This window comes from Xiphophorus hellerii, chromosome 12 (genome assembly GCF_003331165.1).
Source record: "Xiphophorus hellerii strain 12219 chromosome 12, Xiphophorus_hellerii-4.1, whole genome shotgun sequence".
Classification (NCBI taxonomy): domain Eukaryota; kingdom Metazoa; phylum Chordata; class Actinopteri; order Cyprinodontiformes; family Poeciliidae; genus Xiphophorus; species Xiphophorus hellerii.
Window position 1 is genome coordinate 21,618,181 of NC_045683.1, and position 24,507 is coordinate 21,642,687.

The 24,507-nt window shown below is 38.7% G+C and overlaps 2 protein-coding genes across 3 annotated transcripts in view; both read left to right on the forward strand.

The window, feature by feature from the left end:
• pebp4 (phosphatidylethanolamine binding protein 4) overlaps positions 1–12,050 on the forward strand; it is a 62,400-nt gene extending 50,350 nt beyond the window's left edge. For both annotated transcript variants that reach the window (XM_032578374.1, XM_032578375.1), the window contains one exon: positions 8,683–12,050. In XM_032578374.1, coding sequence (XP_032434265.1) covers positions 8,683–8,774 — 92 coding nt within the window. In that variant the 3' untranslated portion in view covers positions 8,775–12,050. The remainder of the gene's footprint in view (positions 1–8,682) is intronic.
• A 3,953-nt stretch (positions 12,051–16,003) lies between these two features.
• Positions 16,004–24,362, forward strand: egr3 (early growth response 3). The gene is made up of 2 exons (XM_032579438.1): positions 16,004–16,510; positions 18,970–24,362. The coding sequence occupies exons 1-2, from the start codon at positions 16,357–16,359 to the stop codon at positions 20,046–20,048; spliced, it is 1,233 nt and encodes a 410-aa protein (XP_032435329.1). The 5' UTR covers positions 16,004–16,356; the 3' UTR covers positions 20,049–24,362.
• Positions 24,363–24,507: the final 145 nt, after the last annotated feature.

Here is a 24,507-nt window from a genome sequence, read left to right on the forward strand (position 1 = left end):
CCGTTGTCGCACTTCCTCTCTCCTGCAAAATCTATTCAAGGGAAATTTGATTAAGGAATTCACTCTTAGATAATCAAATGTTTCATTTGAAGGGTCAGTTCTTGGGAGAATAACTGCTCATATGAAGAGAGCGATGGGATTGAATGTTGAGAAATAAAGGTAACTCATGTTTTACACACACATCTCAGATCATTAAAAAGATACATTATTTTTAATGATTCAATTCAAAACCTGAAACTCATATAGGTTTATCATTTAATTATAGTGTTCTCTTAGTGAAATTCAAAAATTTAATTTGCCACAAAATTTTATTATTCAACACTTTTGAAAGAAAGACTTTTTATAAATAACACAATCATAGCGGTGACCGCTTACTTGACATTTGTCCAGAAGAGAGTCTTTATTATGCTTTGGAAAGCCAAAGACTATCTTTTCAAAAGACGCTGGTTGTTCACAGAGTATGGATAAGAAACATATTACTGGAAAGCTGAGTGGAAGGAAAAGGTGCAAAGCTCAAATTTAAGGGTTTGTGGCAATTTCACCAGATATGGAGTGCAGCTGGAGTCTTTACTTTAAGCGCACCACCTACCGTATATCAAGAAAATGGACAACTACTGTGGCATTGCTTTTGTTAAGTCACTCTAAACGCATTGGGTACTTCTCGTTTAGCCAACTTGGACACCAGTTTCTGATGGGAAAATGGTGTTAAATGCAGAACTGAAGTTCAGCCTCACATAGGAGTCCTTATTCTCTGCATGAGAGTGGGCCTTGTGGATCAGGATGGAGTCGGTGTGAATCAGTTCCATCTGTATACATAATATTGTGAGTCTTCAGCTGCATTGATGGTTTGCTTCCGATGTGTCATCGCCAGCCTTTTGGAGCACTTCTTAAAGACAGGAGTGAGTGTGGCTGGGCAGTAACCATTAAAACAAGATGTTACAGAACACTTTGGTACAGGGATGACTATGGATGTCTTGAGTCATGGTACAGACGGTAAAAAATGCCAGCCTACAAACTCATACATAGTTTCTTCTTAGATCAAATTTGCAGAAATAAACTTTTGAAATATATCCGTTTGATAATTGATAAATTACCCAAGTTCTACTTTTAGAATAAAGCTGCTGAATCAAATTAACTTTTCAATTATATCCTAACAAGATGCACCCGCTGGAGATGCACCCTTGTCCCTAGGCACCCCACTAGGGACAAGGGTGTACAGAAAATGGATGGAGGCACCTGTATTTGGTTTTGAATGTGTCTTTCTATTATTTTACCTGCTGTATTGTCATTGGCCTTCACGACCATGTGCGCAGTATGCACACTAAGACAAGAAGAACAGAGGGAATCCCATGTCTCCCACCTCCTCCGTTAAGTATGTTCACTTATTAGCATCTGTCCTCCCTCCATGTGGTATGACACACAGAGGATTCTTCATAACCGATGACATTAATTGACGTGATTTGTGAAGGAGAGCATTTAGCCGTGGGTGGAGGACTCCTAATGATCGTTTTCCACTTCCAGTAGTGGAGTCATTGACTCAATTTTATTTCTGATTTGCCGTCTCTCTTCTTTTCATCTCTGACCATCAGTTAAGTAATAAGTACTGGCCAGAGGGGACTGAACAATTAAGAGGTGGAGCAGGGGCTGTTGTGAGAAACCGTGGGAGTCTGCTTTGCCTCCAGGGTTAGGGTTATGAATGTGGGTCAGTGAACTGATGGAGACAGCTGGTTTGTTACATAAGGATCTACAGGGGGCTGCAATCTTGGCACTGGGCACAGGGGCGTTATCCTAGGGAATCCCCATTGCTCTGGCTCAGGAAGGCTGTCCCTGACTGGTGACTGCCCCTGTGCCAGGGAGGGGGGTGTAGATGGGGGCGCAGGCATGGGCGCTTAAGCCCTCATGATACTTGTCAGTCACTTGGCAAGCCCTTATTATGTCCTGCTACTGTTCGGTGCCGACATGTCAGTTTGTCAGGGGAAACAGTGTTACAATGCCGGGAGGGAAAACCCGAGGCCTTGAGAGTGGCTGCCTAGTGTTGTTTCAGTTTACACGATACACTCCGCATACACTGTTCACACATCCAGCCGGCCATCTCCTGACCTTAGCAGCCACTCTAAATGTGCAGATCTACCAGCCTCAAAAACGGTTTGAGATTATTTGCTTGAAAAAAATAGAAACTTATAAATAATACATTGCTTTGAATCCCGCAGCCGTTTTTTCCTTCATTTATTTCTGATGGATTGTAAAAACAAGGGTGACGATCACGTTGTGTAAAAGAATGGATCAGAGAGGAGTTAGCTGCTGGATCCTACACGTTGCTCATCTTGCTTCCCAGAGCCTGTACTGCCAGCTCAGCACACTCTGCAGTAATTGAAGCCATTTGCAATGTTGTAGTGTGGTAATGGGCAGATCCATGTCTACCACCCACCCACAGCCTCTACCATTAATCAGAGCTGCGAGGAGTCAAGAGAGCCAGGATTTGGTTGCTATAGCAGGTCCAAGTTTTAGGCTGGAGTCAGCTGCTTTAAAGTGACATCTTGACATCTTGAAATTGACAGGTTTGGTTTAAAGGTTTTAAGTCTTTAAACTCACGAGCTTTGATGTGAAACATTTATCAAAAGCATATAGAGTAATCCTTAGCTTTACGTTTTTTAACACTTGCATTTAAGGGCAAGGACATAATTTCACTATGGCTGATCTGCACAAATATGTGCATCTCTATAAAACTTGATCAATTTAGGTCAGATCAGAACTTTCATTTCTTTTTCAAATGAGAAAGTAGCACACAAGATTAAATTACATGCACTAAAAACATGGGGAAATAGGCTACAAGTTAAACTTAACTTTTTTTAAAATACAATTTTGTGGCTTTTACGGTGCCCTGGAAGGCATTCTTTCTCATTGGATTTTTACAATCTTATTTTTCCTGGGATTTAATGAGATAGTTGAACAAGTAATGTGCAGTTGTGAAAAGGAAAGAAAATATTGCTTGTTCATTAATATTAGTGTTATTTTTGCAAATAAAAATTTGACAACTGTGGCAAACATCTGTATTCAGTATCCCTACATGAACATTCTCCTGTAGTTTTTTTCAGTATGTCTGTGTGAGTCTGTGAATATACATTTTTAAGATTTGCAGTTGGATTTAGATCTGGGATTTGATTGGATCACTAGAACATGTGAATATCCTTCAATCAAAATTGCTTTGTTGTAGCTCAGGCTGCATCTTTGGTGACATCAAAACCTCACAGAATGTTTATCTCGCGTCACAATGAGTGAATTGATCTTTTTTACTCTAGGAGGGCTCAAACATTTTTGGTGGATTTTTTTTTTTCCCCATCAAAGACGACTTGGTTCTGAAAATTTGCCCCATAGCCCAGACATACAGTGCATGTTAGAGATTGTTGTCAAATGTTATGAACAGCCAGTCTTTGCCAGGAAGTCCTGCTGCTCTTTCAGTGCTGCCACAGCCCTCCTGGCAGCCTCAGCTCCGCATTTCCTATCAGTTTTGGAGGAACGTTGTGTTCCTAGTTCCATTTCTGGTGAGATGCACTTGTTGACAATTGCAAGTGTTGTGCACAGATCTATTTAAATTTCCTGATTGACATCTTTCAGTGATGAGATCTGTTGAGGAAAGTCTTTCAAAGACAACCTGCAGTAGTTAGGAAAACCAGGAAAGACAACCTAACGTTTGTTTAAGAATTCAAAATTTGTATACCATCCACCGAACTTTATTTGACCAGGTTTGTCTCTTTTGCAAGATCACAGATACCCAGTTACAATACAAAATCATGTACAGGTAACTAATTTTCTAGTTCATTAATTGATCATTTGAATTATGTCACAACGAGAAACTTAGGAAAATTGTAAATGTATATACAGTACTAAAAAATAAAGCTTTTTTATTTCAGTTTTTACTTTTTAAACAATTGGTATGTTCAGTACTGTTGCCATTAATTGTACTAATGTCCTAAGTACTGTATTAAATACAATTTGATATAATGGAAAATGCATCCTTATTCGCTTAGATTTATGTTGAACAGTTGAATTTTGGAGTTTCTATGCTTGTTCATATTGACCAGTTCGATGTTTTGGGGGTTATTTTAATGTAAAAACAACTTTAGGTTTGGTGATTTGGGTATTCCCTGGAAAATTAGACTTGTTCACCTCACAGATCTAATAATCTACAGCATTAAGCTTGCAACACACTGAGAGTTAAAATCAACAGGCATGTTGAGTTTTCCCTGGTTAATCCCTCTCCAGCGGTTTTCCACACATCCAGAGATATTGTCTTGTGGCTGAATCCCGGCAGCAACAAAGTTCCTCATCCTGAAAATAAACACTGCAATATTCCTGCATCTATTTTTATAAGAAGAACCTCAGTCAGGCTTTTACTCTGATATGGCTCCTTTGACTTTACTGCGAGAAAAAAAGATTACTGGATTTTGAGTATATCTGAGACAGTGTAAGAGGTTTAACAGGGACACCGCCCACACCACTAAATGTAGCAGTTCTCTGTCACCTCGCAGCAGTCCTGATCTTCCTGCCATACCCAGGCAGAGAGATGCAAGGTGGAAACAAAAGGAGAGGCAGGAAGACGCTAACATCGCCCTCAGGTCCCACACTATCTGTCCTTTCCATGAGCGTGCAGATGGGAGAGGCGGAAACGTGTCTCTGCACTACAAACAAGCACCAGCCTATTTTAGGGTCACTTGTAAGTCTAGACATTTGCAAGGTACCAACCAGCGCGATAGCAGCGGATACCGAGAATTTACTTCTTTTGGAATGAGCCCCAATGATTGCACAGCTTTAGACAGGATTATGTGTGCAGAGTCTTACAATCGCTGCCTGACTTTGACTCCAGTACTTTTTAGAGAAAATGTTGCCTAACACCACCGTAAGGCAAGAAAACAAAAACGCAGATGAAAAAGTATTTTTGCTTCATTGTCATGATAGTGAAATCTACAACATGACATGTCAGATATGTCCCAGTATTTTATGTAAAGTTCATCTCCAAGCTGTCTCCCCTTTTGCAGTAGCTGGAGGGTGAGCGACCTCGTCGTGGACATGCCAAGGAGTTTGGGGATCTGCAGAGGCGGTGCATTATCTGAGACGGAAGCACAGACCCATAAGGGTCTGCTGAGGCCATGCCCTTTAATGCAGACAGGTCACTTGACTCCATTGCCCTCTCATGATTATTGGTGGCCTCCCTGCTGGCAGTCTTCATTCACAGAGATGACCTGCTGAGATTCAGGTACTCATCTGCTCATCTCCGAGTTATTATTCATCCTTTTTCCCCCAGCTGAGCTCAGAACCTGACCCGAACTCAAAGCCACATGGAAGTGTCAGGTTTTGAAACTAAAAAAGTGTGACGGGTTGGGAAAAAAATTTTTTAGGTCTCCACAATGCAATTTCTGCTTACTTTTCAAAGATCTCTATAGGAACTAATGATTACATTAAAAAGATAACATGTAGAATATATTTAATATCAATTAAGTCTTCCGATTTGTGCCTTTGTTAATGGTGAGCTACATCAATCAGGCATAACATTATGACCAAATGAATAATAGTGTGTTATTACACTCTTTTCTGCTTAGACAACCCTGACCTGTGGAGGGATGTACTCCAGAAGGTCCCTGAATGTGTCGGGCAACAAGATGTCGGCAGAAGGTTTTTCTACCTATAGTGCAACTGGGTGTAACATGTTCCTCAGATAATGCACATGCACCCAACTATCAACATGATGTAAAAGTACACAACAATAGAAGTCACAAGATATATACATAAAAAATAAAATAAAGGACAAGTACCTCACTCTGACATTGTTACGGCTATTTTACTTCTACACTATCAGTTCAAGCTAAAGGTTCATGTAGAAATAGAAAGAAAAATAACTCTTGCATGTTTCTTTCCCTTAAATGTTTTTTCTTTTCTTTTTATTTTGTATGTCCATGTTTCTTTTGCATGCCTACTGTGTATAATTTAATCATGTTCAATATTAATATTATTTAAAAGATGTTGCTTCAGTGAAGAACAAGGGGTCAGTAGGAGCATGCTTACTAATCTGGAGCTATGTAGCATCAAACTACAATGAATTGTGTATTGTGACACCTTTCCATCAGAACCAGTATTAACTTATTTTTCAATAAGACCTAGCAACTCATCTGCTTTGCTCGCCACTTGCAATAGTGAGTCCATGACTCACAGCCGGTCTTCCTTTGAACCTCTTTTCACATATTCTGAGTAATGCAGACCAGAAACACAACAAGGTTGTTCTCCCATCCCACTTCTGTAAACCAGTGACTGTCTCAACAAGGAAAAATGAATATCATTAAATTTGAGAATGATACAGCCATTCTAAGCCTTCTAAATAGGGAAAAGCATTATCATGGGTCCATTGTGGTTGAGTCAGTATTCTGATGTGACTTTAGATCAACACCTTGAAAGCTCAAGGAGGGTCCCTGCTAAACCCTCACAGATGAATGGTGGTGGTGATGTAGATTGGGGTGCTTGAATTTTGTTTTATTCAGATATTGTTGCAACAATAAAAACAATATCTTTACTTCTGTTTCAAATCTCAGCTCAGATGATGGACCTTTTTTAAAGTTTTATTGGTTGGATGTTTTGTATCACTGCCTGGTTTGCTCATTTGTCCATAACCTGGATATTAGTTTTATTTGTGCCTGCTGTTGCTACTGTTCTGCTTAGCAAAACAAAAACTATAAGTTTTTCTACTCTGGACTTTTTTGCCTGCTCAAAATTGGACTCTTTTTTTTTTTATTGTGCGTTTTTGTCTGACCTGTCTGCAAATCTATTTTCCAATAGGAAGAGCTGCAGTTTTGAAGATGCTCTAATTCAGTCGTGTAGCCAGTAACACAGTCACACTTGTCAAATTTGCTCATATCCTTGTTCTAACATTCTGCTTCTAACTCATCAACTTTGAGGAGTAACTGTACAGTTTCTGTTTAATATAGTTTAAACCTGATATTTCTCTACACAAAAAAACAATCTTTTTCCCTTCAGAATTTGACATTAAATCAGACTGAATTTATACTATCTTAAGTCAGGAGTAACAAAATAATTTTAATTTGCTGTATTGAAATTATTGGATTGAATTGATGAGAGTGCCCACATACAGTGTAGACATGAGCTATAGAGCCACTCAATGAGGAAGAAGCTATTTCTCTATAAACAAGACAAAAAGATTAGTGTCTGCAAATACATAGAAGGGCAATTTTCATTGAGACATGTCCTGTGGTCTGATGAAACTAAAAACTGAATTGTTTATAAATAAAGATTATTGTTATATTTGGAAGAAAAAATAGGAAGTTTGCAAGCCTGAAAAAAGAATAATCCAAACTGTGAAGTAGGGGGTGGCTGAGTCATGAAGTGAAGCTGTTTTGGTACAGGAAAGTCACTTCACAAAAAGTAACGTGATGTAAAAGGAAAACCATGTGGAAATATTTCAGTAACACCTCTGAGCCTGGGCCAACTTTAAAACTTTCTTAAAAATTAGTGTTCCAAATAAATTATGTCCTCAATCAAATTGGCATAAGAACAACAAAGTAATTTTTTTTTTTTCTGTAGCAGTCACCACAGTTGAACGGTGTGTGCGAGAAAGGCAGCCTTCAAACCTGACTCAGTAACATCAGCTCTATCAGGAGGAATGAACCATAATGACCAGCAAACTACTGGGAGAAACTTGTAGAAGGGTATCTAAAATCTTCAATACTCAACCCACTAACAGATTTTGGTATTAAAGATAATCACTGGCTCTCATTTCACCTGTCAGAGATGATAATCTTATGCTAGATCATTGTGTGTTTCTAATGCATGCTGCTGTCTGATGGCTGAAAAGTGACACCATATATATCAGATGAAGCAGGATGTTAAAGATGACTTTTGTTCTCTTTAATCCAGGCATATTGAGATTTGACCCCTATCTGAGTTCATTCTCTATGGATTTGGACCATTTCAGAAGCTGGCTTTTTCAACTTCCCAAGGCAATCCTTGAACAGCTGTTAGTGTAATTACCACACACATGGAAATACCAGAATGTCCCCGATTCCCTGGATTACAGTACAAAGCATCAAAGCATTGTCTGATGCACATGCAGACATATGAAGACGCAGACATGCACTCTTTCTTTGTGGAATCTGTTGAAGTTTGCAAGTTTAAAGCACACAGGGTTTTCTTCTTGGAATCATAGTTGTGAATTTGTCCTCTTTTTTTTTTGTTAAGGGAGGGAAAACTGCAGGGAATCAGTGGTTGTCAAAATCTTAGAAGTGATATTGTCATACCAGCCGGATGGCCGTCTGGTGTTTGTTTAAAAGGGGAGGGAAGAGAAAAAAAACAGTCCAGGCGATTGAATCATATCTTCTTGCCAATACGTCCTTGCGTTCCCACCTCCATCATTACAGCAACATGTTTTATTTTCAGCAGAGCTGTTCTCAGTGACTCACATCCCAGAGCCATGTGTTGCTCAGTTAGGCCTCAGATCCCTTAAACACAGACCAAGTGGTCAGAAGAAATGCTCTCGTAATGCACCAGAGAGTGCACTCGGAGTACAGCTCATTTCTGGAGTGTTTTGCTGGACTGAAAGCAAACCTTAAGTTTTTTTCTCTCAATTCTTTTGCTTAAATGCTAATGAAAATCTGTGTTTTATGTCTTCTGCACCTCCAGGTAAATGGGATTTTCAGGCCTTCGTCGAAAGGTTTACGCTTGGGGAACCAGTGGCTGCCTTGCAGTTTCTCACCCAGAACTACAAGGACTAAAGGATGCTCAAATACTTCTATCAGAATAAGAATACAACAGTACAATTATACAAACTAAACTATTTCTTCATTTGTATTGTTTCCCTGCTTTCCATGCATTAAACAGTAGAAATTCTTCAAAGCTTGCACCAGCTTCTATCTTATCGTTGAGTTCAAGAGATATTTCCTCTCTGTGTTGCTCTAGCTGAAGGGTTTTTGATGTCGCCCCGTATCTCTGGTCTCGTGGTTGGGAGCAAAGGATTCGGGAGATAGATTTCAACTTCACTGGGGATTTCTTAATAGTTTCCGAACACAGACGACAAGAGAAGGAAGACGGCCCTGATATCACAACTTAGTGTGGAAAGAGTTATTCTAATTCAGGGGCCGGAAACACGTCAGGGCCAAAAAAAGGAAGTGGGAGGTGAAACTAAGACCGCAGCTCAGCCGGATGCTGCAGTGGAACTTGAACTAAAATACTCTAGAGTGACAGGACAAGGGGGAGGGGCTGTCAGGCCTGTCATGCACCAAGTTAAGGGAACTTGCTGTTTGTGTCATTGTTTATCATATTTCCATTGACCACTCTCACCCCGACTGGAAAAAATGAGCTGCTTTCAGGTATCTGGTTTATCTGAAGAAGCAGCTGCTGAGTTTTCGATGTGTCCTTCAGTATAACTTCAGGACAATGAACCCGTTTTGAACTTGAGAGAGTTGCATAAGAGCCTCACCTGGCAGGTCTGCAGAGGATGGTGTGGGTAAACTTTTCAACCCATCCACACTAAAATGCTCTACAGACTTTACAGGTCTTTGTAGAGGATGGGTCAGACTCCCGTCCCCCACCCCCATGAAGAATATTGGTTTCTAACCAGCAACTCTCCTCCCGGGAGTGTTTGTATCAATACCCCAGATGTCTGAAAAAGGGTGGATTTACATGAGTGACTTTGATGTTCTGATGATCAATCTTTAGTTGGTGGTTTCATTGACCCTGGTTTGGTGTCTCATCAGTGGGATAGGCAGGAGCAGGTAAAGGAGGCTTTTGTGCCTTTGGTGGATAAGCCAGCCTTGGTAACCCCCAATGTGCCCTCTCCATGAACTCTGGAAGATCATTGATCAATTGTCCAGCATGTGCTTTGTTTGCCTCCCAGACTCAGCAGTCAAAGCACCCAAGTTCACAAACAAAACAACCAAAACAATACACACGGGCCCACAGTAAGCGAGAGAACCCACTGCTTTTGAACGCACACTAAGTACCCATCGGTTCGAGCGCTGCTCCTGACCTTGATTTGCTCGTCTTATTTGACTTATAAAATCACATTTCTAACAACTGGCAAGTGGAGGATAATTCCACACTCATTGTGAAGCATGCCAAGTAGGAGAGCATTCTTCCAAAAAACACCTACTTGAATCCATCAGTACAAGACTGAAATGCCAAGATGTGCACTTCCAAATGCACTGTGCATTTTTCCTTCTCCTTTATGTTTTAGAGATATCCTGCCAAACCAGCTGGGTTTTGCCATTCAGTTTCCTCGAACGTGTTTATTTTTACTCCAAATGTCAAGAGTTAAATGCTATGATTAATAAAAATTGACAGTTATAGTTCAGTGCTGGAGAGTATATAAGCTTCTCACTTTCCCTGATGATGTGAATAAGGCTTTCAAGATTTTCTTTACTGAAGTCAATATTACCGTAGTTTATCATTTTTATAATCAGATCAGTTGTCTCATTGGCAAAAAGTGAGATAATGCAAGATAATGCTAAGAATTATTTCACCAGAGAATTTCTGAGTTACTGCTTGTTGAGAGTTGTGCTAAAATGAATTTAAGAGGAACATCTGATCAGTTAATATTCATACAGTTTATATTTCCATATCTAACTGCACATGGTGGATGCAGTTTGAATTCCTCAGGAGATTTGAGTCCTGTCTCAGAGTGAAATTTTTCTTTCATTCATCCATGTTTCTGGGTAACTGAATCTTTTTTTTAAATTTTATCTAAGCACATATTTTCATCTCATCATATAAAACCCCATAAAGAAGGTGACCTTTGACATGTCTTCTGGTGAAACTATTGGAAAGTTGCAACAAATGTGTGCATTTTGCATTCATTAAACTCTACTAGCATTTGTGGTTATACAAATCTAATTAATAATTTTGTGCCTAAATAAATACCACACAGAACATTGCACTGCTATGCTATGTGTGTACTCCTGCTGAACCCCTACATATACATCTGATGCACAAAGTTTGCAGCTGCTGGACAAAACTCAACACTGTCAAACAATAATTTAACAAGCTACTAGTCCAATTGTAAGTCCAGGGTTGTCCTTCTACACCCATTTAGTCTTGTGGACTTCTAGCCTCTTTAGAAACCACCTCTCCTCCTAAGATCTTTGATACATGTGGGTGACCTGCACCTGTACCATTTCAGCACCTGATTCATACAGTGATTTGCAAATGTATTCCTACTTTTCCAATTTTTTTCATGTCAGAACTACAGTACAAAGTTTAATGTTTGTCAGTGGAGTTTTAAAGAGGACGTAGTTTGTAACTTTTGAAGTGGAGGGAACATGATACAAGGTTTTAAAAATTCTTGTTGTGTAAAAATTGAAAACTGTTCATTTGTGTTCAGCCCCCCTGAGCCAATATATTGTAGAAACCTTTGTTGCAATCACAGCAGGAAGTCTTTTGGGATTTATCTCAACCAGCTTTCCATCTGTGAATGTTAAATGTTCTTTAATTATTATTATTTATTCCTCTAAAGCATTCAAAGATAGCTCTGTCTTCTTTTGGGTCATTGTCCTCCTGGAAGGTGAACCTTTTGAACTAGTCTCCGGTCTTTTGTAGCCTCTAACAGGTTTGCTTCCAGAATTTCCCTGTTTCTCTTCCATCCATCTTCCTATCAACTCTGTCCAGTTTCACTATTCCTGCTTAAGAAAAGCATCTTTATTGTATCATTATGGCCCATATGCCCTATTCCTTGGTCTTAATGATTCTGTTTGTTCAATAATGTTCTAGCTGATGAAGTAGGCTGTCAGCTGTGTTGAGACTAAGCTTGAATTACAATCAAATTGACTCTATTTACTATATAAATGTGTTTTTGAGGTCATTGTTAATACTTTCATTTTATTTCAAGGAATCAGAATAGAGTGGGTGGAACACAGCAAAAAACCTGAATCATTGTCTATAACTATACACTTTACTGTGATGTAAGAAAATGTGGAAGAGTTCAATGGGTATAATTACTGTTTCAAATCACTGTATACGTACATCTAAACAAATAAAATATCATGGAAAAAATGTCATATTTTGTGCCATTCATTCCAGAAAGTGAAACTCAAGCAGTTTCATTGTTTGAAATATTTAGAATATTTTGTTTGAAATATTTTGAGCCCTTTATTACTTGTAGTCTTGGTGATTATGTCTTAGGATAATTAAAACCCAACATTCTGTGACTTAAAATATTGGAAACTCATGTTTTCACACCAATTAACATCTGCAATGGTGTCCTAGAAATGGTCTCTCATTCTGGGTCAGTCACTGATGTTTTGACGTGCAATATCGTCTGCTGGTGTTGGTTCACTGTGTTTTCTAGTCAGCCGTAATATCTTAAAGCACTTCATGTTTTCTGCTGCTGACAAGATCTATGAAGATGCTGATTTCATTTTCCAGCAGCACTTGGCATCTGCACACATTGCCAAGGTTCAATTACCATGGTGTAAATTTGCTTGACTGGTTAGCAAACTGGCCTGACCTGATAGAGAATCTATAGTGTTATCAAGAGGGAGGCAAGAGACAACAATACCAAAGCCGATGTCAAAGCTACTTGGACTTCCAATACACTTCAGCAGAACCACAGGATTGCCCCCATGCCACATTGATAAAGGAATTTATGCAAAAGAAGCCCCAACCAAGTATTCAGTATATAGAGATATACATACTCTTTAGAAGTCTAATATTCCTGTTTAAAATATTCTATTTTATCGATCTTGTATAATAGTCACAATTTTGAGGCACTGAATTCTGTTTCCATTAGATATACACCATAATCATCAAAATTACAAGTAATAAAGGCCTACAATATTTTACTCTATGTACAAATAATCTAAATGAGTTTCACTTTCTGAAATGTGTGACAAAAATACTGAACTGTGTGACATTAAGATTTTTTAGATGTACATTTATGTCAACATCTCTTACCATATGTGACCGCTATCATCTTTAAGTTTCCTTTATGTCTGATAAATTAATAAATTTATTTCATTAATTTATGAAAATTAAGGAGAAAATCCACAGTGTACAATCATTTAAGTATTTTTGAATGCATATTGTTCTCCATATTTTTATTACATTCTATGTTCTGAATAAAGTTGTAGATTATGCTGGTTGTATTTTAAGCAACTTATTGGTCGTGTTTAGTTTTAACTAGATAATAGCGGTGAACTTATTGCACTCAGTCAATATAAAATGAAACAGTATTTGCTCAGTTGTTTGTCCAGGTGGGTATGTTTATTTTTGTAGCTGTTTCACCAACAACATGGGATCATTTTAGCCATCTTGATTATATGTGGAAAGAAAAAACAAAACTAATTTGACTATACATCCATAGTGCCTTGGAGGTTTTCCACAGCACTTTAAAATGGGCCCCTGCTTCCATGGAATTCCCATATGCAAAAGAGCTGGGCGATGCGCTTTGAGCCAGGTCACGCCACAAGCCATTGACAAACAATACAGGCCCTCCCCCGTGTGACCCGTCTCACAGTCGAGGAAACAAGCCTGCAACAGGTAAGTGTTCCAGCCGGGGTGGCCAACTTTCCAACCGCAGAGATACACACACTCTCCCCCTCCCCAAGGTAAAACATCACAGTACAGAGTCCCAGGCCACACCTGGGGATTCTCTGATGGTTTGCATCCATAAACATGACAGGGGACACCGCTGTTTTTTGAAAGTCTGTGTGACAGTACGGCTCAGGTAGCAATACTTATTCAAACAGAGTAACAGGAAGATGAGGCAGCAACTTTAAGGACCTAAAACACACACTGACACACGCAAGCCATGTGATTATTCTGCAAAGGTTTATATGGTCAAGTTCTTCTTTGTTGCTTTAACATTTTAAATACAGTTTTAATAAGGATCTTTGTTTCATGTTGGAGTATAATAAGTCAAATCCTTAGCCAAAATTCAATACTAAAAATATATTTATATGAAAATAGTAAGACCAGCCAGGCTTTAAATATGCAAACATTTTAGATTAAACTTATGAATGCAATTGCCCTTGAATGCAATTTGATTTTTCCCACATATAGAGGTAAAAATGCAAATAATTTGATGGTTTCACTGTATTGTGATCCATTACCTTTGATTAAAACTAAAAAAGTAACAAACAGTACAACTGTGCCTCACACAAAATAATACAGATTATAGTTATCTGTAACATATATCAACAGTTATTGTTATTTTGACTCAGATTCAAGCATATAAGAAAATATGACAGTAGCCTGTTAATTAGCCAAACTATTTGCAGTTCTAGCCAGCCTCTTTTGTATATATATCACTCATAGTTTGCCATCTGTAGTTTTAAACAGTGTTACCTTAATACAACTGTTGTCTGGTGTATCTTGAGTTTTCAAAACATAAAAATCTGTGCTCTTTGTGACCAGAAATATTTACAGACATTCAGTAGCTGTTTCTCAGTCAGCTGATTGGTAGTACACAGAAATACTTAACAGATTTTAAACTGTAACTTTAAACTATGGGGTAACCTGTTATGGTTAGGGGATTGTTTTGAATTTAGATATTTTCGTGGTGGGCAATTAGGGATGGAAATGCATTTGAAAAAAAACATGTCTGGGTCAGAATATTGCAAAAAAAGATCGGGCTGTGTAAGAAAAACAAACTTTATTGTTGTCATTCTACTTTACCTACAGTGATCAGACCGTACTTAGCTACTACAAGAGGCAAGCTTGAGTGTAAAGACTTGCGTTTGGTAATGAGACATGCAGGATCAGCGACTGCTCTGTTTGTGTAAGCCCCCCAAACACCAAGCATGATTCAGACTAATTCTCCCACACACTGTTTACACTTATGCTTCATTGAGTATTATTAATTTCTTAGGTCTGTGTATGCAAGCACTGACATGCCATTAAATATTTTCTGAAAATATTCCAAAGGCCTTTGTTTTGTTTGTCTTTTTTACAAGTTAACCACATATATAATATAAAATTAGAAAATATTAGATAATATCTTCACCCCAATTTAATAACCACTTCTCATGACTAAATGAAGTTGTTTTTTTTCACATTGGTTATTTGTTCCAACAATTTTTGTTTATTTATTTATTTTTTTTGTGTGTGTGTAACCAACTAATTTATAGAGGGGGCTTTTGTCAAACTCACCAAGTATATGGTTTTGTTTGTTTTTTCACAGTTTGCATCCTGGTAAAAATGCGAACCATGACGTGTCATACACTGTCATCTTTTTAAGCGTCTGTGGCTTCCGATCACTTTTCCACTACTACTACTACTACTTCACCCGGAACTCGCATGTCCAAATACAGACATGGATGGGCGGGGCCGGACACTGCCTTATTTGGAGTTTCCACTCTGCCTGTTACTTGGACTCCAAGTCAAAGCAAGCCTGTGCAAAGCTTTGCAATATTTACAAGCGATTAACTCCGTCAATTACTGTCTTTGTTTGACAATGATGCTGCTTGAAAAGGAGTTTGGACGCAGCTTTCTGCAACACAGTGCCGCATAAAGTGTGTGCAAGTTCACAGGGAGAGGGGGAGAGAGAGAGAGAAGGAAAGAATGAGGGGGGAAATGGGAACACCATTATCCAAAGTTCTGTCTGAACTTTTCGGGGCAAGATGAGGCGTGATTGTAAAGTCAACAGAGCATGTTTTAATATCACGATATAATATATTGTGGGAAGACAGTCGTAAATGATGGATAAAGTTCATTGTGTGAGTGACATGCTTTATAGCCACAACACTCTACAGAAGGTACCACAAGAACTGAAAATAATCAAGATTATGTGCTGCCATTATTTTTACAAGGCCAGGGAAGGAATAGAAGAAGGACGCAGCTGGGTGCGCTATCTCGATTTTTGTAAACTTAGATATCTCTCTCGGAGTCTTTTGCCTCCACTATAGTTTCCACTGACTGACGCGCGGAGAGCCTGCTGATGGGCGCCCATGTCCATATATGGTCATCTACGTCACACAAATGTTCCATCCCCCTATTTAACGCGGGTAGACTGGAGTCCCCTGTCCAGCTCCAATAGAGCACGCAGAGCGGCTCCTCTTGTTCAAGCAACACCACCATCATCTCCTCCTTCTCCTTCATTGATTCACAGACTTCAAATTCCCTCACAAGCAGCCTGTCAGCTTCCACAGTGATCAGATTAATAACAAGAGGCTGCGAGCGCTCAGAGAGGAGACAACCGGCGCCGCGCGTCCTCCGCGGGATACTTTGGATAGCTACAGCTCCGGGATCCATCCTGCGCCTGCCTCCTGCTTCACCTCGCCCGAGCAGCACCTGTGCGTGTCTCCGTGTGTCTACCTGGATACCTGCGCGCTGTCCTCTGTAAATGTCGGACTGAACATAACTGCTATGACAGGGAAACTAGCGGACAAGATCCCTCTTACCATGAGCAGTTTAATAAACACGATCCCCGACAGTCTCTACCCGGAGGAGGACATCCCCACCTCTATGAATATTTTCACCAGCACGGAGTCTATAAACCACTATTCACAGATGAACACAGGTAAGTTTTTTTTCCCCCTCTAATTTACTAGCTCTGTTAAAAAATGAAGCTCAAAGTACGATGAGCGGGGACGGCAACAGTTGTCTTCGGGCTTGGAGCACCTGTTTGCGCTCCCACTCTGTTGCGCACAAAGGCAGATTCCTTTAGTAGCCCACACTTTAGAGAGGTCAGGTGTGTAAATCACTTAGTATACCAATTGAAACGTAGATATAGGTAGTGACTGTTTCTGATTTTATTTATTTGTTGTTATTGTTTGAATGTTTTGAGTCAGTATTCCGTTGCCGAAGCGTCAGAATATGAATCACAGCGTGAAAACGCAAACGACCACAACTCATTTCACAACTAAACACGCGGTGATTAATAATTCTAAATAATAATAGTAATAATAAAAATAAATCTGGAAAAACTGTCGTGTTGTGATTTAATTTCTCAAAATCTGAGAAATTGTTTGTTTTTTTTTCATGGAAAGGTTTTTGACGAAGATTACAGAAAATAGATTGATTCCTCTGAATGAAATCGGTAAGTGTGCCACTGTGGTTAGTCCATAGTGTCTCAGATTTGATATCTACTAGCAAAGGGGGGGTCAGCTACTTAAAACAATGACTTTCATTCACAACTCTATTAACACTGTTTCAGTAGGCGTGTGTGGGAGCATTCTCCTATGTGAAACACGCTCAAAGCGCATGGCCCATGCGCCACCTTATATTTAAGAAATTATAACAGCGGGCATTATTAATTGCATTCGCTTGGTTCAATATTTTTTAAAAAACGTTTTTTTTTATACGTCTGTTTGTTTTAATTCTTTCTATTCTTTATGACGCGTATGATGATACAGGCTAATAATATTACAAGAAATCTAAGAGTTAAAGCTTAATCTTTCAAATGAGAGAATAATGCTGAGGAAAATACAAAATCTCTCATTTTCTACACGTTAATCTTTCACTTTAGCGACTTTCACTCGCGGGTTTATTAATCAGAAGTTCTCACCGCCATAAAATGGTGAAAACACACGTAGTTTTTTTATTTACCAAGACATAACCCTCCTTGATTTATCACAGAGGTGTGTTTGAATTAAGCATGCGCCAGGTGTTAAAAGAAACATACTAATTTTAGGCTTAATGTCATTTAAATTCAAGTGAATCAGGTCATGCATGAAAGCCCTCTACATTTTTATTTATTCATGCCATAAAATATAATTATCTGCTTTATTATTGGCTGTAATTCAGCAAAGGATGGGACAGCTATCAGAGTGTTTCTGTTAAATTGTTGTTAAAGTTTACATCATACAGTGTTAAAATGGCTACTTGTGAGTATTTATTTAGTGTAAATAGAGATTAAACACTAACTGTGATTTAAGAGGAAAAACCGGTGTGTCATTACGAAGAAAAGAGTACTGACCTTATTTTGTGCCTAAAATTTTATTTCATTTTCAGCACTGGTTAAATTGAAAAAGTGGGGAAAAAAAAACAAAAACTATAAATTTAATGATAAAAAAAATCTCTGAAGATTTACTTTTTTAATTTAAAATCCAAAAATAATAAAATGATCCCTGTGTTTTCACAGGTCAAATAATATTTTCTGAAAACATTTTTGTATTGCCTTATTGCTGCATGATTTTACTAGCCAAATTTCAGTGGCTTGCAATTGTTGAGAGCAAACATGTCTATATGGATCCCTGCAGATGGTAATAAGTATTCATTTTAAATTCTTATTGTGAAAGAATTATGGTTAAACTGCAATACATTTACCTTTTTGAGCACAACTGTGCCACAAATTCATCGCTATTGATAGGTGTGCAATTGTTTTTCATAGCATCTTTGATAAAGAAAAAGAAAGAAAATGAGCACGAGCGGGTGTGTGTGTGTGTGTGTAAATGCGATGTTATAACAATAATAGAAGAAAAATATATAGAGGAAACACTGAAATCTCCTTACAGATGTTCCTTTTTTTTTTTTTGCAAATGTGTCTCGAATTCCTGAGCATTGTGGATTTGGCGTCTGCCCTCATAATCCTCCCTGCTGTTAAGACATCAAATGTTGCCATTCCTCTTTGGCTGTCCTCCTAAGGGACACAATGACTGGATCACAGGGGGTGTTTAGGTCTTGATTTATGAGAGCTTGTGGGATCTGCAAGAGAGAGAGACACCACTCTCTCAGAGGCAGCACTCAAGTCACTTAACTTCCAGGTCTGACAGGGCTCACGTTTCTTCGTGAACTGTATGGGATTTTTTTATGATTATTCTTTTGTCACCTTTTGAAAAATATGCAACAAGGCTTTATTTTGGGACAAACCAGGAACTGCTAGAAAAAGTTCATTTGGCAAAATAATGTTAATTATCTAAACTTTTTTTTTCCTCAGCTTTCTTCTTAGATGATTGCATTTTAAATTCATGTTTTTAGAAACCAGGAGGATATTTTGCTCATCTTCTGTGTTGTGTTTTTTAATCTACTTTCATCTAGATAATATCATGGATCTAGGCATGGGAAGCGAGAAGACAAGCTCAGACATACAGTATGGATCCAGCTTCCAGTCCAACCGCAGTGGGCAGACTGTCACATATCTGGGGAAGTTCGCCTTTGACACTCCTCCTTCAGGTGGCATCGGTGGCTCTGGCTGGTGCCCCGACAACAACATCATAAGCCTCGTCAGTGCGGGCATTTTGGGAGTCTCTCCATCACCCGGCACGGTAACGACACAGACCCCGTCCTCTGCAGCAAACATGGGTGGACAATCGTCAGACATGGAGCAGGTATATGGTCCTCCGCTGCCTGCCTATTCCACGTGCAGTGACCTGTACCAGGATCAGGTCTCCTTCCACCACAGCCCCGCCACCAGCACGGCTCTCGCCTACCCTGGAAATGAATATCACTCAACGTCCAAAGCCCCCATGGATGGCAGCCTTTTTTCCATGATCCCTGACTACAACCTTTTTCATCATCAGGGAGAGGTTGGTGTCATGGAGCACAAACCCTTCCAGACCATGGACCCTATCAGAGTCAACCCTCCGCCAATCACACCGCTGGAGACCATCAGAGCATTCAAAGACAAGCAACAAATCCACCCGGGTTTCATTGGCGGTCAGCAGCACCCACCTCAGCACCATCCGCCACCTCAGACTCTTACACTCAAACCCATCCGTCCTAGGAAGTACCCCAACCGTCCCAGCAAAACTCCTGTTCATGAACGGCCACACGCCTGTCCTGCGGAGAACTGTGACAGACGCTTCTCTCGCTCAGATGAGCTCACGCGTCACCTCCGCATCCACACGGGTCACAAGCCCTTCCAGTGCAGAATATGCATGAGGTCCTTCAGCCGGAGCGACCACCTCACCACACACATCCGCACGCACACGGGTGAGAAACCCTTCTCTTGCGAGTTTTGTGGACGAAAATTTGCCAGGAGTGACGAGCGAAAGAGACATGCAAAGGTTCACCTGAAACAGAAGGACAAGAAGCAGGCGGACAAGAACAGCGGGGCGGCCGGGAGCCACAGCACGCCGCCAGGCTCCTGCGGGGGGCCAGCGGTGGGAGCATCATGACCATCACTACATGCACCTGGACTAGACCCTAGCCAGAGATTATACAGAGACTTGGGAAGTACAGATCACATTCACTATGAAATAAATAGGTGATTCTCTTCTTCTTTGTTTACACTCTGGCTCATTTCAGTTCCTTCTATTTTGAGATGGACGTCTTTAGTTTAAGTTAGAGGGGAAGGGCTGCTTTCCTCTTGTCTTTTAAAAGCAATTCAGAGCCTCAGCTACTGTAACATAGTGTAAACACAGATATGGGCACTTCAGCACATTCTGCCACAGAAGTCTTTGTGTATCACTAGGTTCTGAGGTGGATGTGTCATTTTTACAGAAACTGTTTTTATTGAAAGAAAGTCAGAATGCATGAGAGAGGCTGAAGAAAGGAGCTCAGTGAGAAGGTGTATTGTCTGGGATGTATGCATTAATATCATTAGGCTGTTTAAAAGTGCAATTGGTTATATTTGTGTATCGTCATGATTCTCTTAATGGTGGCCCGTGACTGTATTTTTTTTTTGTTATTTTTGTTCAAGTGTAGTGTGTTTTTTTTATATTTGAATGTTTCTTTTGTTTTGTTGTTTTATAATTATTATTTTTAAAGATTGTGCCAAATGTTTTGCAGTGATGCAGCCAACGTTGTTCCTTATATTTGTTCCTGATATTTGCCAAACCCAGGAGTGGCATCAGCTTAGCACAGCTGTGGAGACAATAGAAAGATCAGATTCCACACACCAGATTTAGACGAATCTGCACAGTTTGTTTGAATCCAGGTTATTCCAGAATAGGTCACATGAAGCAAAACCCAATGTCTTGTCCTGTTACATGCAGAAACATGTCTGCAGCAACTGATGCCTTTGCCAATACTTATTTATTTTTAGTCACTGTGAGACACCCTGTGTGTTGTTTTTCTCCTTTTTAAAACGTGGTTTGACATTGTGTTACCAAATGTACTTTCTGTTGCTCTTTTTATTTTTTATAAATGCTCAATGATACTGTTTATTTTTCATGACTTCTGCAATATGCAATTGAGTACACAGACATATGCCACTCACACGCAAATTAAATCAACTAAGAGCACCGTTGTAGACAGACTGAACTATTTAATTAAAAAACAGTGGGTTGCCAATATAGAGAAGATGAATATGGGCCGTGGCATGTCTTCTCATTTTGTAACGTTTAAACTACCAAAAGACGAGCAGAAAACGGTAAGAGACAAATAAAAAAAAAGATCGATGTTTACATATTTTTAATTCAGAGACTGGACTGCAAATGTACGTATCCTTCTTTTTGTACAGTATACAAATATGTATGCAGGTAGCTAAAGTAGAAGTTTCACTTTTGTACTAAAATGTCAAATGCACCGCAGTTCAGTATTAAATTGTGCATAAAAGTGCATTCCTTCATGCACACTATGTAAATACAAACGTCTGCATTAACAAGAACTCTCAATTGACTGAATGCTTGTGCAGAAAGTGTCCTAAGACTTTCAGTAAAATATAATATTTTATTGTCAAAATGTTGTAGATCCCTGCAATATAGTGCCAGATATGTTGTCCTATCTTCCACTGGAAAAAAAAAACTCAGAAAGACAAAAAACAAAAGGATGGCACCATCTGTATGCTTAACAAGGGAGACCAGTTAAAAACAGCACTAATGTGTTCTTTGAATAAACTGCTTTTTTTATTTTGTGTATCTCCATTAAAGAAATATTGGTTATTTTAATTACCACAGCCTCTCAGCAGTATAAAAACACTGGTTATTTGTGAGACATTTTCCTAAATGACTGAACCTATTCATAAACAAAATACATTACGGATCATGCAAATAATTCTCACTAATGACTCCTCACTTACTTTACTCATTTTTAAACTGAAAGAAAAAGGTACTTCTTTTGTCTTTTAGCAAAACATTTTGTGTGAGCTATCAGTGACTTCACTAGGATCCAAGTGTTTCATTCCATTAATTATTGCAACAAAAGCAGATTTGATTTGAGAAAATAAGTTAGTTTTACAGGAAAGACAGTTTGCCTTACTTTCACGGAGTTTAAACACTTAAAATTGTTTTACAGGCTTAGTGACAGACATCAAAGGGCATATTTATGCACTTCAAAGATTGTTTTACACTAGTAATTGGTGGAAATCACTTTTAAAAATTGTTAAAACTATAAATAAGAAAGGCAGGAGATTCTGTGATACACACATTTGACAAGCAGCAAAGGAATCACGATAAAAGAAAAATTGGTAGGACTAACTTTGTCAAACAGGAAGCATGCTTCCTGACATTTTTTTTAAAGCCTGAATCTTAAACTATATTTTCAAATTTCAAAGAAAACAAGTCTTCTAATTTTTTTTATTCAACTGTTTTTTTTGTGTGTTTTTTTTTTTTTACATATTTTATAATCTCATTTGTTGTACTTTTTCACGGAAGAAAACTGCTTAAAAAACAAACACTGTACCCATCAGCACACACAACGACTGGGCTAAAGGAGTTTAGGAACTGACTAATGCAAAGGTCAAAGGAAAAGTGCAGACAAGCAGTGCCACAGAGAACCCAGTGCATGCCGTAAAGAGCTCTGAAGGCCATCCTTTCTTTTTCCTGAAACAGTTTTCACTGCTCTGCTTCCTGGCAAGTATCCATTTATTTTCCAATTAATTTGGCCACAGAGGGTTTTTTTTTTTTCTAAATTCATCTACATGGTTAAATGAACAGTCCTCCTTGAACTTGTGTGAAAAGTTTAAAAGTTCGGACTGCCCACAGCTGTAAATCAATAGGTGTGTAGCATGGAAACCTATAGTTCCACTGCATTGGTTGGACATTGACAAAATAAAGTTTCTCCTTCAGCAATTGAAAAATAAAACCTGACAAACTAACACAAGTCTACAGCACCAAATAGTTTGACAAGTATTTTTCCATAATAAAATTGTTATGGACCAGGTTGTATCTGGCAACAAGCAATAGGGATCAGAAGACAAAGAATAGACACAACATAAAAGACAGTAAGAAAACAGAAGCCTTTCATTAATGCTAGAGTTATTCGATGTTATGAGTACAGACTGAAGATCATTTAGACCTTATTTTACTAAAAATCTTTCTATTATGTAAGAGAACATTATGTTTCTGTTGCTTTGTGTTGAAAAATGATGAAAAGGTAGGTAGGGATAATAGCAAAAATATATCAACATCCAAATGAAGTCATGTAATTACAAGTCCAGAAACAATATTTAATCAACCCCACTGTGTCTGTTACACTTTTGTATGTGTTTTTGTAAATTTTGTAAAATTTATATTATCCCTCCACTACTTGCTTTCTCAATAGGTTGGCTATTATAACACAGGCTGAACAATTGTCTTCTGTATACCAATTATTGTAATATGAGGAGGCTATGAGAATTCATGAAATAACTGTTAAACTCAAAACAAACTAATTTGAATGCAATTTCTTTCCACTAATAATTCATTATCTTATGTGCTTAATACTCTGCTGGCCAAAAGTAGGTGGCTGAAAGGTTTGCAGTTTGTGCCAACATCATCAGCCATCATTGCGCTGAACTGGGTTGCAGGGTTGGCTGATCAAAAACAATAAATGACAACAACTCCAAAGGAGCAACAAATAAACGTAACCCCTGTCTGCTTGTAGCTGAAGGCAACTTTGTGCTAATATTTGTGCATTAATGTTTGATACAGATTTTGTGAAATTGGCCTTGTGCCAGGCACTGAGCTTTGCCTCACTTACAGCAAAAACTGAAAAAAACCAACAAAAACTAACATGATTTCAACAACATGTAGATAATATTATAGCAACTCATGTCATCTTATGGACTACAGGGTGGCGTCAGGGATTCAGCAGTGAAGCTGGTGTTAAAACAGAGTCGATGCTCACTGTTTTCTGTTGTGCTGTGTTTCCTTTCATTACCAAAATATCCTTAGGTTTGCATGTGCACGGAAAGTGCCACCCACACTTTCTGGTGGTGGCACTCCCTTTTTTTAAATTATGCATGAAAAAAGTCACATGGGTAAAAAGGAACAAACCTAGCAACAATGCAAGATGGATTACTGGAAACACATTGGGATAACTGTTCCGTTAGCTTTTTTGTTAAAGAAAAGGGGTCTTGTTCAAAGTGTTGTGGATGTCTTTTGCCTATTTAATGTTTTATTACCTTATAATAAGGTCATTTTACGAGGAGCTGAATATTTAAATTAATTTTACTATATCTTTGTGATAGGGAGATGTGCTCCCCTGTTTACCTGGCACTTCAGTTTGTTGTAATGCAAATGTTTTGTTATTTCTATGTAAGTACTTGAATAAAGAAATATATAACTTGCCTTGTGCTTTCCTGGTCCTCCACGTTTCCTGCAAACACACACCCACAATTAAAAGAACGCCATAAACAAACCGTTTGACAACAAAACAACTATTTTATGAGTTAGTATATTCAATGCGCCACATCTATGACATTTGCTTAGCTCT